Source organism: Dromiciops gliroides, chromosome 3 (assembly GCF_019393635.1).
Source record: "Dromiciops gliroides isolate mDroGli1 chromosome 3, mDroGli1.pri, whole genome shotgun sequence".
Lineage (NCBI taxonomy): Eukaryota > Metazoa > Chordata > Mammalia > Microbiotheria > Microbiotheriidae > Dromiciops > Dromiciops gliroides.
In genome coordinates this window covers 215,519,095-215,535,229 of record NC_057863.1, presented here as the reverse complement: position 1 = coordinate 215,535,229, position 16,135 = coordinate 215,519,095, and the positions used below count along the sequence as shown (strand labels likewise).

At 41.9% G+C, this 16,135-nt stretch overlaps 1 protein-coding gene across 4 annotated transcripts in view; it reads left to right on the top strand.

Annotated features, from left to right (window-relative positions):
• RAI2 (retinoic acid induced 2) overlaps positions 1-15,178 on the top strand; it is a 130,177-nt gene extending 114,999 nt beyond the window's left edge. For all 4 annotated transcript variants that reach the window (XM_043998642.1, XM_043998643.1, XM_043998644.1 and 1 more), the window contains exon 2: positions 10,708-15,178. In XM_043998642.1, the coding sequence (XP_043854577.1) occupies positions 10,813-12,525 (1,713 nt within the window). In that variant the 5' untranslated portion in view covers positions 10,708-10,812 and the 3' untranslated portion in view covers positions 12,526-15,178. The remainder of the gene's footprint in view (positions 1-10,707) is intronic.
• The last annotated feature ends 957 nt before the right edge of the window (positions 15,179-16,135 follow it).

Here is a 16,135-nt window from a genome sequence, read left to right as displayed (position 1 = left end):
AAGCAGCTTAATTATGCACACCCCGCTGGTGCTGCATCCGAGCATTATCTTCCTATCTGAGAGATGGCACATTCAGAGGCGAATTTTTCATTACTGTGAAGTTCTCTAAAGGCTAAAGATTAATTTAGGCACTGAATAATTTTTCCCAACAGAGGGAAGCGACCCTAGAGCATGTCTAGGTAGGTGACAAGAGGTAATTTGAAGAGATAAAGAGGGTTATAAATCCGGAGCTGGAGGTAACCTCAGCTGAGATTGGACGCCTCATTTTTTAGACGAGAAACCAAGGCTTTGGGGAGGTTAAGTGGGTCACACAGGTAGCCGGTGTCAGAGGTGGGGTCTGAAGCCACCCAGCTCCTCTGCCCCCTAGAGATAGTGATCTTTCCATTGTAACAGACTACCCCCTACACTTTAGTTACTATTATCCAGAGAGATAGTGAAGTCTCACCTTATTTGTTGTTCAGTTGTGTTCGACTCTCTGTGACCCTATTTGGGGTTTTTTTTGGCAAAGGTGGTAGCATGCTTTGCCATTTCCTTCTCCAGCTTATTTTACAGATGAGGAAACTGAGGCAAATGAGATGAAGTGACTTGTCCAAGGTCGCACAGTTTAAGAGACTGGATTTGAACTCAGGTCTTCCTGACTCCAAGCTTGGTGCTCCTATCCATATAGAAAAAGGTTTTTCCACTCCCCCTTAATGCCTGGTGCCCTTTGAGATTATCTTCAGTTTATTTTACATAATATATATGTATACATACATATATACATACACACATGTATACATGCATGATAAATATTTATGTGTGATATGAATATATATTTAAATATCTGTTATACATTTATATATCACATGTATTTATTTTATATACTTTTATATGTCCTATTTATAGTATTTGCATGTCTTATTTATTTTACATTTCATTATATAGTTCTATGAATTTAATTCTATTTATAAATTTAAATATATTTTATATATACATCTACACACATATATCAATTATATATGTGTGTATACACACATATAGTTTTTCTATTTAGTTGTTGGCGTGTTGTTTCCTTGAGGGTAGGGACTGTTTTCTGGGGGATTTTCACCTTTCTTTGTACCCCTTATGATTAACACAGTGCTGGCACATAGTAAGCATTTAATAAATGCTTGTTGATTTGACTTGGGCATAGCCAGAATACTGATCAAAAGTCCAGGCTTTGATTGATGACAGGCTCCTTTGGATTGCTTTCTTGCCAGGGCCCAGCCTCCCTTTCTCCTCTATAAGCATACATTTTAATCTGTTCGACATTCTTCCAAGTGCTTTCATGTTTTTAATATCTCATATAAACCTCACAACAACTTGGTAAGGAAGAAAGAGGTCAGACCTTATGCCCATTTCACTGATGAGAAAACTAAGGTTGGGTTTCACTTAAGGTGCTTTGCACATTTAAAAGGGTTACCTAAGTGTCAATTGTTATAACCATTGTTATTATTATTATATCGAATTCCTAAGAAAATGAAATGACTTTCTCAAGGTCCCAGTCTTGCCAGATTTACTTGAATGAAAAGTTAGAATCATTTGGCACATCATTTATGCCTGAGGTAACAGAACAGCTAGTCATTGGCAGGGAAGGCCTGACAAAGGTCACCTGACTCCCAGTTTTGTGGGTTTTCCACTGTATCAGCCACTGTCCCTCCAAAGCAGCAAATAGTCTGTGAGCAAAATAAGCATTCTCAATTGATTCTCTAAACATGGGCAACTGTTCTAATATTTAGCTTGCAAACAAACCAACAGTCTTCAAACAAAATCATCCATGTTGATTTTTATGCCGAAATACAAAACTATGGTGAGTAATATTAACTTGGAAAAACAACAGTACCTAGAGGCGGATTCTCCCAAGATTCCAAATGCTTAATATAAATGGAATCTTTCTGCTTCGTTTCACTTGTAAGTTAGCCCCCAAATCAAAAATAATCTGTTTTATTGTACGTATTTTCATTTCTAGCTCAGTCTTTTATTATGCCTACTTTAATTTCCAGTTTGGTCTTAGTAAATTTCAACTTCAATATTGGTAATTCTGCAAAGGCTTATTTTGCTGACATCTTTGGCCAACACAAAACACAAAGGGCATTTCCAAGTTTTCAGTGATTAATGTTTAAGAACAAAATGTTTTAGGAAAGGCCTAGGTCCCTTTTATGTGGGTGTAAAGGAGGAGGAAAGAGCAAGACTCCAAGTCATGATGCAAGACATTTTTAAAAGCTGAAATTAAGGTTTTCGACTCTACGGAAGACAGCTAAGTCATTTTTAAAATGGGGTTATTTAATAATACATTACTCTGTCCACTTCAGAACAGAGTAGTCTCCACCCCTCTAGCCTGAACTCTGATATAGCCGACTGCCTGTTCCCCTCATTTGATGGATAACCTTTAAGGATGTGTATAGGTAGCTAGGTAGTGCAATGGATAGAGCACCAAGCCTGGAGTCAGGAAGACTTGAGTTCAAATGTGACCTCAGACACTTGTTAGCTGTGTGACCCTGGCCAAGTCACTTAACCTCTATTGGTCTCAGTTCTTCATCTATAAAATGGGGAGACACTGGAGAAGGAAATGGCGAATAATTCCAGTATCTTTACCAAGAAAACCCCATGGACAAATCCATGAGGTCACGAAGTCAACAGCAACAGTAAGCAGCTAGGTGGTATAATGGAGTACTAGATTGAAAATAGGAAGACCCAAGTTTGAATTCTGCTTCAGACTCGTACTAGCTGTGTGACCCTGGATAAGTCACTTTGAACTCTTCTCAGATTCAGTTTATTCCTCTATAAAATGATGGTAATAATAAAACCTATCTCATAGGGTTATGAAGCTTAAATGAGACAACATATATGTAAAAGTCTTTCAAGCCTTAAAACTTTATAAAAACATTAGCTCTTATATTAACTATATATTACGTTACATTACGTTACATTACGTTACATTACGTTACATTACGTTACATTACGTTACATTACATTACATTATATTATATTATATTATATTATATTATATTATATTATATTATATTATATTATATTATATTATATTATATTATATTATATTATATTATATTAACTAGCTAGTACATCGTCTTATTCTTCAAGTGGATTATAAACTCCATAAGAGCAGAGGCCATCCATACCTTATGTACTTTGCATAAATATGTATTTTCTGATTTGTTGATTAAATTTAAAAATTGATGGCTAATGTGCCAGAGCTATTTGTGGATGTGGCACCCTCTAAGTTACTTACAAATAATTCTTTATATAGAGAGATATAGATATATAATTATCGTATATCATATTATATATCATATTACAAGTCATATTTTTTCCCAAATGGGTAAACCAATATAGTTATTGTAGACCAATACCCCCTTGTGCCCTTCCAAACTTTAAGGCTATACAGTAGCTATTCATGCCATTTTAGGCTTGGTTTTGTTCTATTATTTCAGTCACTCTTGCTCTATAAACTGAAATCTCTCTACACTCACACCTCAACAATTTATTATAAATGGGGATGTGTATCATAGACTTAGAGCTGAATGGGACCGTTTACTGAATCTACCTCACTCATTTTTGGAAAAGGAAACTGAGGCCTAGGGAGGTAAAGTGATTTGCCTGAGGGTCATACAGCTAGTTGATGTGTATGACAAAATTTAAATTGAGATCTTCCTGACTCAGAGAACAACAATCTATATAGCAGGACCTAAAGAGGACATGGGGAAGGGGAAAGAGTACAATCTGAGCTAGTTTGGGTTTTTTTTTTCTTTAATTATAGATTCTAGAATTTTTTTTAAAAAACCAAACATGTTTTATAACTTCCGTAGAAATCCTGCCGTTATTTGTTCACTTATGTTCAGCACTTCATGACCCCATTTAGGATTTTCTTGGCAAAGATACTGGAGTGGTTTGCCATTTCCTTCTCCAGTTCATTTTTACGGATTCGGAAACTGAAGCAAACGTAGATAAAGTGACTTGCCCAGGGTCTCCAGGAGGAAAAAAAATAAAGCTCTGTTTAGTATTCAAAGCCCTTTAGGACCCGGCCCCCTCCTACCTTTCCAGTCTACTTACACTTTCATCCCCAGCGAGTACTCTTCAATCCGGAGACACTGGCTGTTCCACCAACAGGACACTCAATCTCTTGGCTGTCCCCCATGCCTGGAACACTGTCCTTCTTCTGCCCTGACTTCTGACATCGGTGACTTCCTTTGTTGTTGTTGTTTGTCCTTCATTCTCAAAGAGGACTATGGATGACATCAAAGTGATGTCATGACTTGCACTGAATTGAGGGAGGGCTGTGCAAGGTCACCAACCTCCCTCTCTCCTCCAGAGCCATCTGGGTCCAGTGGCAAGATGTATACATCAGGATGACTGAAGATGGCCCCGGATGTTTAAAGCAATTGGGGTTAAGTGACTTGCCCAAGGTCACACAGCCAGTCTGAGGTATCTGGTCCTGACACTAGGGCCAGTGCTTTATCTACTGTGCCACCTAGCTGCCCCTCCCTGGCTTCCTTTAAATCCTAGATAAGGGACAGCTAGGTGGCGCAGTGGATAGAGCACTGGCTCTGGAGTCAGGAGGACCTGAGTTCAAATCCAGCCTCAGACACTTAACACTTACTAGCTGTGTGACCCTGGGCAAGTCACTTAACCGCAATTGCCTCACCAAAAAAAAAAAAAAAAAAAAGAATGATTGGCCTGAGCCTAGGCGCTATGTAAGATTCATGATAGACTTCATTTCAGATATCATTGCTCTTTGGGAAGAGGGGGCCTGTATATCATGGGAGTGAGAAAGGGAGTAGATGTGGGGGCTGGAGAGGGAGGGGGGAATAGTGATGAAAAAGGCAAATACCTGTCATTATCCCCAAACAAATAAATCAGAGATAAAGGTAGATCTTCCTATCTTGATTGACAGATCATTGACTTCATCCACCTAGCTGTAACTTTAAAGCAGAAAAGGGGGGGAGGGGAGTTGAGGGATGACCTCATTTAATCCCATTTCAAAAAAGAAAAAAGGAAAAAAATACTCTCAAAATAACCCACTCTCTGCCACCAAGGAAACAAATTAACACCTCCTCTTCTTGACAAGGTGCAACTGTTCATTAGTTAATGGTTCTCTTTTGACGCCTATTTGATTTGAAGAGGTTTTTCAAGGCCCCTGCCTAGAGTTAATGAATAGCTTTGCTTCAGATCTCTTGGGAATGAGCCCCGGCCTCCTCCCCAATCATTACTTAGCAGTCTTAGCTCATCCTCCAGGGACGGTGACTTGCCCTTTTAACCCTAATTTCATTTGCTGGGTTTTATTCTGTCGCTGTCACTGTAGCTTTATGACTGCCATGCTGTCTCCTAGAGAGGCCGTCTCAGCCTATGGCCTAGGTTGTGAATGTGCCCAGTTTGGCAGAAGACTATTTTTCTGGTGTTTAGTGGGCAGGTGACCTAGGCTAGGCGGACTAGGAGGTGGCCAGTTGAAGACCAAAAGACTGGTGCAGAAGGTCAGGGAAGTGAGAGGAGGCCTCTCTAAGGAGGATTCCAAGATTTTCGAGTTATTAGAATTATTATTAGAATCTTTTATAGAGTAGACGCAGACCAGTGGAATTATTCCTGCCTCTTGGTTACTCTAGGAAAGGTTGAATTAGAATAGGATTAATTTGGGGAATACTAGGATTCAAATAATCCATATTTTGGGTAGTTAGATGGCCCAGTAGATAGAGGTCAGGACCTAGAGTCAGGAAGACCTGAGTTCAAATCCAGCCTCAGACATTTCCTAGCTGTGTGACCCTAGGGAAGTCATTTAGCCATGTTTGCCTCAGTTTCCCCATCTGTAAAATGAGCTGGAGAAGGAAATGGCCAACCACTCTAGTATCTTTGCCAAGAAGACCCCAAATGGAATCGCAGAGAGTCAGACATGACTGGAAAGACTGAACAATAGGGTTACAAACAATCCTTGGATAGGCAAGACAGGTATTATTAACCTCATCTTGCAAACGAGGAAATTGAGGATCAGAGATTAAATAACTCACTCTAGGTCTGGGGTAGTATAGGATGGAACTGTGATTTTCATAGAATCACAGAGTTTTAGAAGTAGAAGAGAATTTTCAAATCGCCTAGTCCAAACCTCTTTTAAAAGATGATCGGACTGAGGCCCAAACAAGTGAAGTGATTCTCTCAAAGTACTTAGTAGTTCCCATCAAGTTAAGGGCAAGGCTGGGGCTTGAACTAAGGTCACCTCACTCCAAGACACTTAAGTGTTTCTTCCACTACACCTTGATAATTAATATTCCCAGGTATGTCATACTCTAAGGTTTGCAGAACTTTTTCCTCAAAACTACTCTGTGAGGTTGGAGCAAAAGATGTCATTAGGGAAGTAGAAGACAGATAAAAGAACACAGGTTTTCACATGGTAAGGGATGGTGGGTATGGGTCATTCAGGATCTAAATATTCCACTGAAATATTTGAGGTGTTGGGACAAAACTAGAAAATGAACAAGGCCTACAATCAGTTGGGCGGACTCTGAGTGGTCAAGAACTTAAGGGCGGACAGCAGTTGGACAGCAATGGATAGGTTATACTCTGTAGGGAACACCCACATCAAGATCATGGATCGACGTGTGTAACCCCATGAGGGAGAGAGCAAGCATTTATTAAGCACCTACTCTGTGTATTAAGTGCCTACTGTGTTCCAGGCACTATGGTAAGAGCTTTACAAATATCTAATCCTCCAAATAATCCTTCGAGATAAGTGCTATTATTATCATTCTTATTTTACAGTTGAGGAAATCGAGGCAGACAAAGGTTAGGAGGTGACATAAACTAACCCGTAAGGGTCCATAGCAAGATTTGAACTCAGGGCACTCTACTGCACCACTCCAGAATTTAGGAGGAAGATGCTGCAAATGATTCCTGTTTCACAAATGAGACAACTGTAGTAATCCACCTGGATGAGCCTTCCTAAATTCTGCCCCCTGCCCTCTTCATTTCTGGTCTTTCCTCATCCCCTGTAGGTGTAGGTGACCATCCAAGTAAGCTAATAAACCCATTTGAGTTTACATGTCAATGTCACCACCACCCACCCATTTAAGAAAATTTACCTTAATACTAAGAAATAATTGTACTGTAGGCAGGTGGTGAAGATGTTATTTGGGGCCAGATAAGGCAAGTTAGGAAAACAAAGCCCAGTAGTAAGTTTTTGAGCTGACAAAGGTAATCTCGTGTTCTCATACCCACCCTATCAATCACTAGATTGTAATCTTCCCAAGGCCATGAACCATGTTTTATGTCATTTTATCAGCACAGAGTAGGCATTTAATAATTGTTAAGTGAATCAACTCACAACACACACACACACACACACAATTTATATAAAGGTCCCTGACCACCAAATTTGAAGAAGGGGAGACCGTAGACCCCAAACTTTGGGAACCACTGGTCTAGGTCAATAGCCTAATTGAATGTCTATTTGTGTGAAAGGCATTAAATAAGAATCATGAGGGATACCATAATCAATAGTATCTTGTTTCTCCCTTACTAAACTTTCTATCCTCAAGACTACAATCTGGTAGAGGAGATGGAACAGGTAAACAAATAAATAACACCGCCATCGATGGGAGATAAACCAATTACTAGACAGTGGTTAAAATGCTGGACTTGAAATTAGGAAGACCTAAATTCAAATCCTGCCTCAGACACTTACTAGCTGTGAGACTCAGAGCAAGTCATTTAACCTCTGTCTGCATCAATTTCCTCATTTGTAAAATGGGGCAATAATAGCATCTACCTCACAGGGCTATTATGAGGATAAAATGAGATTAACCTATGCAAAGTGTTTTATTGATGCTGTTATTATTATTTGTTATTATTGTTATTGATGATTATTGTTACTACTACCACTGCCATTGCTATTACCACTGCTACTACTACTACCACCACCACCACCACTACTACTGCTACCACCACCACTACTGCTACCACCACCACTACCACTACCACTACCACTACTACCACTACTCCTACTACTCCTACTCCTACTCCTACTACCACCACCACTACCACTACCACCACTACTACTGCTACCACCACTACTGCTACCACCACCACTACCACTACCACTACTACCACTACTACTACTACTACTACTACTACTACCACCACTACTACCACCACTACTGCTACCACCACCACTACCACTACCACTCCTACTACTACTACTACTACTACTACTACTACTACCACCACCACTACCACCACCACCACCACCACCACCACTACTGCTACCACCACTACTACCACCATTACTGCTACTACCACCACCACTACCACTACTACTACCACTACTACCACTACTACTACTACTACCACCACCACTACTACCACCACTACTGCTACCACCACTACTACTACTACCACCACTACTACCACCACTACTGCTACCACCACCACTACCACTACCACTACTACCACTACTACCACTACTACTACTACTACTACTACTACCACCACCACCACCACTACCACCACCACCACCACTACTACTACCACCGCTACTGCTACCACCACCACTACCACTACCACTACCACTACTACTACTTCTAGAGATCATCAATGTACACAGATCCCATTGTCATCTTGGCTAGGGACCCTGGCTCTCAGTTATTTAAATGGACAACTGCCAAGTGGCATAATTGCCTTTTTCTTCCCAGAAACAGTTGGTTTTTCAGTACCCTCAGTGCCCCATACTGCTTCTCCAGGTTTTTCATTGCAGGGAGAAAGTTTCTCCCTTAGAAGAGACCTTTTTAATTTCCTTCTAGATCATTAGACTTGGCTGGTTTATTTCTAAGACCAATGTGTAGTTTGCTGCCCATCTTATGTTCTTGGGAACTGATGCTTTTAATTTCAGGGGGATAGTGGCAAGATAATCTCCTTGCACATGAGAGTCATTACAGCTAGGTACAGAATTTGAATTGGAGAAGTCTTGTCCAGCCTAAATGAAGATGTAGACCTGGTGCTATCATTATTTAATTTTTATTGAGCATCAACAAGGGCTCTAGGCGCTGTACAGATCCTGGAGTTAGATATGGTTCCTGCCTTCTCCATGGTAACAGTGCTAAATATGGACAAGTTTCCATGGTGATTAGTATCCCAGACAGCAGCCCTTGCTTTAGGAACTATATATGCTTGTTTTCCTTGTGTACCTAATAGAATTCAAAGACACATTAGCATAGGGTCATCCTGACCCTGAGAGCTCTTAATGACTTAGGGACAAATGCTTTCAAAAAGTGCCACAATTCTGTAGCCCCCAAAACCACTTCCTCTGGCCAATCTCCTCTTCCTCCTCCTCCTCTTCTTTCTCCTCCTGTTCCTCTTCTTCCTCCTCCTCCTCTTCCTCCTCTTCTTCTTCCTCCTCCTCCTTCTCAGGTCAGGTTAAAATTCGAGGAAGTCAGGTGACAGATTAACTGGTTAGAGAAAATGTAAACCAGCTTTGATTTGTATTCTTTGCCTCTTAGCAAGAGATCTGCTTCTCATTATTGGCATGATCAGGCTCTAGGGAAGAGGATTTCCTATTACTGGGAAGAAAGACTGATAAAATGACGTCTGCACACACAGAGACAATGACAAAATCACTTGTGTGAGGCATTGCCAGCCCCATCGTTTTCCATGTTGCACATGATCACTCTTCTGTAGTGTCTGTTCTATTTTTAGGAGACTCGTTGATATAAAAAGATTTTCTAAAAACACAAAACTTTGCAGTGCCCAAACCCCTTTCTCTCCCTCTCCTGAGAGGATTCTGATCTGTATGGGGTTTTTAAAAAGCTGGTTTTTCAGAAAAGCTAGCCATTGCTATCTTTCTGAGAGTAAACAAGATTGATCCTACAGTCTTTTAATTGGACCACACAACTACATAGAATAAAGCTTTGGGGTTTTATGTTTTAGGATTTGTTGGGGGGGAGGAATTAGGTCCCAGTTAAAATCTCACCTTCTACAAGAAGCCTTTCTCAATCCACCTTAATGCCTTCCCTCTGAGTTTACCTTCACTTTATCCTGGGTCTATCTTATTTGTACATAGATGTTTTATGTTGTCTCCACCATTAGATTGTGAGCTCCTTGAGGGCAGGGACTATTTTTCCCTTTCTTTATATCCCCAATATTGAGCACATAGTAAGTATTATGTAAATGTTAATTTTTTAAAATTATTATTTCTCCCCCACACACACTTTTTTGTATCCCTACCACTTAACCTAGTGCCTGGTATGTAGTAGGCTCTCCTTGATTTGACTTGACATTAAAAGGTTACACAGAGAAGCTAAGTCCCAACCTGAATGAAACAAAAAACTCCTACAATGCTCAATTTTTTTTCCATTTGACTTCACTTTAGTAGTTTAGTCATTAAATCATCTGTGTTTAGAGCTCAATAATCTGTTAAATTCACTAGTGTCCTCCACCCACAGATGATTGTGTATGTTTGTATATATATTAAAGGAGATATCAGTAATGTTTACATATATAGATAATCTCCATGCTGCAGTTAGCCCAAATATGGAAACATTTTAAAGGATGGGTGGTTGGGTTTTTTGGAGGGGGTGGGTTTTTGTTTTGTTTAGGAGTTATTGGGGGGGGGAATAGTCATATTTAAAGCAGTCGCAAATATTACTTTAATGAAGGTTTATGCCATGCTTAAAATATATTTCTGTGTTTCAGGCCAAGTTATGTTGGTGCAAATGCCTTTGGTCGACCAGAAACTACGGGGATTCTGGTAACAGCGATGTAAACTCTCGTTCTGTGAAGCCTCACGAATCCCATACAATGGAGGAATTATACAAGGACACCCAAAACCTACCCATGGATGTTACCAGCTCTCCTCCCTCCTTGACCAATAACAAACTGGAGAATGGGGTGGCCCAGCTGATCACTGCTGAGGCATGGAATATCAACTCAACAGACTTGATGAAAAAAGCACTTTCACCACTGGTGACTGTCCCAGCCCCTTCCATCCTGAGCCCTCCAGCAGAATCACAGAGCGGGGTAGCCCTGAAAGTCGCAGCGACTGTGCTTCAGCCAATTTGCTTAGGGGACAGCCCAGTGGTCCTGCCAATACATTTGCAAGTAGCAGGAAGCACCACACCTCAGATCGGTCCCAATACTAACACCCCCTACGTCATGACGACCCAAGGTCCAGTGCCTCTGCCTGTCCTCTTAGAGCAGCATGTGTTCCAACATTTAAATTCTCCTCTGGTCTTGCCTCAAAGCGCCCCCTGCCCCGCCAATCCCATTCACAACAATCTTTTCCAGGGGGCTTCTGCCCCCGTGGGACAACCCCAGCTGCTAGATCAGAAACCCCCCAGCCAACCCCAAGAACCCGTGCTCCCGCCAGTATTTCAGACACCAGGATTTGCTGCTGTTCTTCAGGACTTGTTTCCTTCCCAGGCGACTTTAGGCTCATCACCTTGTCAACCCGCCGCAGATTATGCTTCCGTCCCACCTCAACCTTTTAGCTCTCCGCTGTCCCCTCTGGTCCCACCAGCCACTCTGCTGGTGCCATATCCTGTGATTGTCCCCTTGCCGGTGCCGGTTCCTATCCCCATCCCCATCCCCATCGCTGTGCCCCATAGTTCCGAATCCAAACTCAGCCCTGACTTCCCCAAGCCCCCCTCCTTCGGTATGTATTCCTGTAAAGGAACTCAGACCCAGCTAGAGAAGGAAGAGATAAAACCCTTCAACTTTCTCCAGCAACGGGAGTTTTCCCAACTCAGCCGCCACACAGTGATCAAAATGGGCAACGAGAACGAGGCCCTGGACCTTTCCATGAAGTCCATGCCCTTGCTCAAAGCAAGCGAGGTCAGCCCCCCGCCATACCCCGAAGATAGTGCACTAGACCTATCCCTCTCTTCCTCCCGAAAGGCAGGCCCTGGGCCTGGGCCTGGGCCTCTCCCTGAGACAGCTGTGTGTCCCAGTTCAGCCATGGACAGCCCAGCACTTCCCTTGATGGAGAAACTGTCAGGCTCGGCTATGCCCTTCACCCCCCCTAAGCCGCATGAGACCTCCATCAAAGACAGCCGCAACAGCAGCGGCGGCGGCGGCAGCAGCAGCAGTAGCAACAGCAGCAGCACCACCACCTCCTCCGAGCTCCTGAGGCAACAGCAGAAGTGGTTGGTGGACCAGACCGGCCGGCCAGGCTGTGAGCCCAAGACTGGAAATAACATCGAGATTGTGAGCACGTCACAGACGGCCAAAGTCATCGTCTCCGTCAAGGATGCCGTGCCCACAATTTTTTGTGGCAAGATCAAAGGGCTCTCGGGGGTGTCCACCAAAAACTTTTCCTTCAAGAGAGACCTTCCCCAGGATTCTGTGCTGCAGTGCTATGACGTCAAGGGCCAGGCGGAGTCCAGGGAAAATGCAGAATCCCTTAGGAAACCCATCAAAAACCGGAGTGTAAAATTAAAGAAAATGAACTCCCAGGAAATACACATTCTTCCAATCAAAAAGCAACGGCTGGCTGCCTTTTTTCCAAGAAAGTAAATTATGGCTTTTTAAAAAAAAATTAAGATTATAATATTATGGGGAAAGATGCACTTGGTTTAAAAAATGCATTTAAAACTTAAACTATCTTTGTAAGTTATTTTTTGGGGGTAGTGGGGAGGTGGGAGGAAAGGATCAGCTCTAGATTCCCTGTAAGCTGGTTTGGCTTCTTCTTTTTTTTTAATTTTCAACTTTTCCTGAAAGAGTAAATAAAAGCAACCTATTTTTCCAGTGGATTGCACATTTTTGCAGCTTTAATGGAATAACGGATGAGTCAGAGGGGGTAAAAGCTATTTTCACTGCCATAAAGTGCTTTGATGATGTAATTCCTAATAATGGGTAGGATGAATATTTCAAAATAAATGTTTGTATGTGCTAATTGGTTGCAGCATTCTGTCATTTGTAAGTTTGCTTTGATTAACTGGATAGGTTTGGCCCAAAGTCTGTAAACTGTGAAGCATTTATCTGGGTTATAATTCTAAGATGTTAGGTTCCAAGAGACTGAGAAAAATTCTATTACCCAATAGCACCATCAGGGAAACAGCCAGACATACTACACATGATCAGAAGCGAGTCACTTCACCCTTTGGGGGCCTCTCTGTCCTTATCTGTAAATTGAGAGGGTTCTAAACTCTAAAGTTCTATGGATTCAATGTGCATTTTCCTTAGAAACAAACAGGGAAGAATTTCTCAAAGAGAAGTACTGCTTAGGGAAGCAAGGTCATATAATGGAAGGATATCCCCTGGGTTCCCATTCTGCCTGTGGCGCTATCTGTATAACCTTGGGCAACATTTAACTTCCCTGGGCCTAAATTCTTCATTTTTAAAATGAAGGGGTTGGATAAGCTGGCCTTGGAAGGCCCTTTCAACTCTAATTCTACAATGCTAGCTAGGATCTCCATTGCTGAGTCTACCCTGAAAGCACCCAAAATTTCAAAGGCACTACTTATGTTGGTCTGATAGAAAACCCTTTTGTGAAAAGGATCCCTAGGGTTGTCATGCAAGATAGGAAGAGAGTTGGTTGCCGAATGGGTAAGCAGAATTCTCCTCATTTTCCCCAGCCTGAATTAAGATATATGGGACAGAATTAATTATACGTGGGTTAGCATTTTCCCAGCCTGAATCAAGATACGTGGGACAGAAAGCATTGTTCTTTGTTAGTTTAACTATCTCTTAATGGATTCCACAGGAGGAAAAGAAACACTGTAACACTGTCACCTGCCAATGTAAAAACCACCCACGCTAGCTAGCAAATGGGAAAGTGAACTTAAAATAAACCTGATAGGTGGCACCTGACACATTGTGTCTGCAATTGTGCCAGAGGTAGGTTGTTTATTGAATGTCTGCTTTTAAGCTTAGTGTTCACTTATTGCAATTCATGGGTTCCCCACTGTTAGTATGAACCGGAAGGGGGGGGGGAAGCAATTGGGCAACTGTTCTATAGCTTTTATTTCCAGGCCTTCCTCATATAGGGTTATACTTTAACGGTTCCTATCCCATGCACATCATTATAGTCTTCTGCATTACTTGCTTTAAAAAAATAATAAATTCCAGTTGTTGTTTTTAAGTGCGACACAATGTCAAACAGTTAAATACCTGCTTCCTGTCAGGTTAACTGTTCCCTTCTGCTACCCTGAAGCCAAACTGCATCTTTTCTGCTTTTAGATGGTGAGGACTTTTTCCATTTCTATCCTCTGCTTATCTTTCTTAAGGTTCTTTGTTTTATTTTGTTTTGGTTTTGTCCTGAGCACCCAGTCTTTGTTCTGATTCCAAATAAGACAAAAATGTGCTGGAAGGCAAGTTTTCATCGCCTAATGCTTGTTCCTAGGGAGAAGGGTGGGCTTGTGGTTGTTTCTGCCCTTTAGTGAGAGCCCATCTCCCTCCACTCCTCCATCCCTCAGCATTTCGGATGTGATGAGGAGACTCACAGTTCCCCTTTGCTCCCAAAGGAGGAAAAAAATAATCCATCCTCTTTGCAATTGCTTAAAGGCCCCTCTGGGTGTAGGTGCGTACAAAAGTGTTAGACGAGTAATTAGCCATAAGATTTCTCTCCAGGGGTTTCCTTTGGTTGTAGCTGGAAAAGTTCAGGCTCTTTTCAGATTACAGGATCCAGGAAGAACAGGCTGGAGCCCTCCCCCCAACCCCCCACACAAAAAAATAAATAAAACCACTGATGGAGGTAGCCCCACTCCAACAGTCCTAGCCAGACTTAACTGGTCAGTAAGTGTCGCCATCCTCTAGGGGGGAAGCAGAGGCCTGGAATGGGACCATCCTGAGTGGAGGCGTCTTAGACATGGGGCAAAAAGGCCCATCGGCTACAATCTGCTACCATCACCATCCCCCCGCTCCTCTCTACTCCACTATACTGTGTGACTCTTTGTGCATGGAAAGTTAGATGTTCGATCTCTCAGGTTGTCTTTTTTTTTTTTTTACGGGGCAATGGGGTTAAGTGACTTGCCCAGGGTCACACAGCTAGTAAGTGTCAAGTGTCTGAGGCCGGATTTGAACTCAGGAACTCTCTCAGGTTGTCTTAACCTACATCCATTTTCTTCTGAGTCAGCTCCTTGAGGGTAGGGACCATATTCTTGCCTTCCTTTATAATCCCTGCTTAGCACAGTGTCCAACACATTTTTTGTTATTGTTCAGTCATTTCGGTTGTGGTTGACTCTTTGTGACCCCATTTGGGGTTCTCTTGGTCAAGATACTGGAGTGGTTTGCCATTTCCTTCTCCAGTTCATTTTACAGATGAGGAAACTGAGGCAAATAGGGTTAAGTGATTTGCCTAGGGTCTCACAGCTAGTAAGTATCTGAGGCCAGATTTGGACTCAGAGAGATGATTCTTCCTGACTCCAGACCTAGCACCACAGCCATCTAGCTGCCCTGGACTTATTATTAGTTATTAATTAACCCAACACAGGTGCTTCATAAATGTTTGTGGTTGATGCTGATGAAGGCACCTAGTGGAAGGCAATTCAGGCTAGAGTCTCCTGGGAAAGAGGATTCTGTAGGAGGGATTGGTTGTCACTAAAGTGACAGAGGAGTCCTATAACTTCCCTTCCTCTTTACCATCACTCCTGTCATTTCACAAGTAAGTGACAATTTTTTTTCAGTTGGTAGGCATTTCATAAGTGCAAATAATGGATGCACCCAGGAACTTTGTCAAAAGCCATAAATCTGTCACCTGTGTGTTTCAATATTGAAGCTAAAAAGAAGACATTAAGAGAGGAGGAATACATCTCAGCAAGTTTTAACTAACATTTTCTTTCCCTTAATTTTACTATAAAATGTCTTCTTACAAAATGTAGGGGCCCCTCCAATTTCCTCCAGTCAGTTTGAGTTCACTTTGGCATTTTGCCCAGCATTCCCCAGATGACAACAAGAAGCCCCAAGCTCTTTCATCTTGTTTGGGTCCAAAGGTAACCCAAAATAAATTATTTCAAAATTTGTAAACTATTTGATTTTGTTGTTTTTTTTTCATTAGAGTACTGACAATGTTTAGGAGGGGGTTAAGGTACTATCAAGGCATACATAAATTTGAAAGTGTCACTTTCTGGACCTCTAGAGGTTCACTAATCAGAAACTCCTGAGCTGTCCAATCCCAAATTTTTTG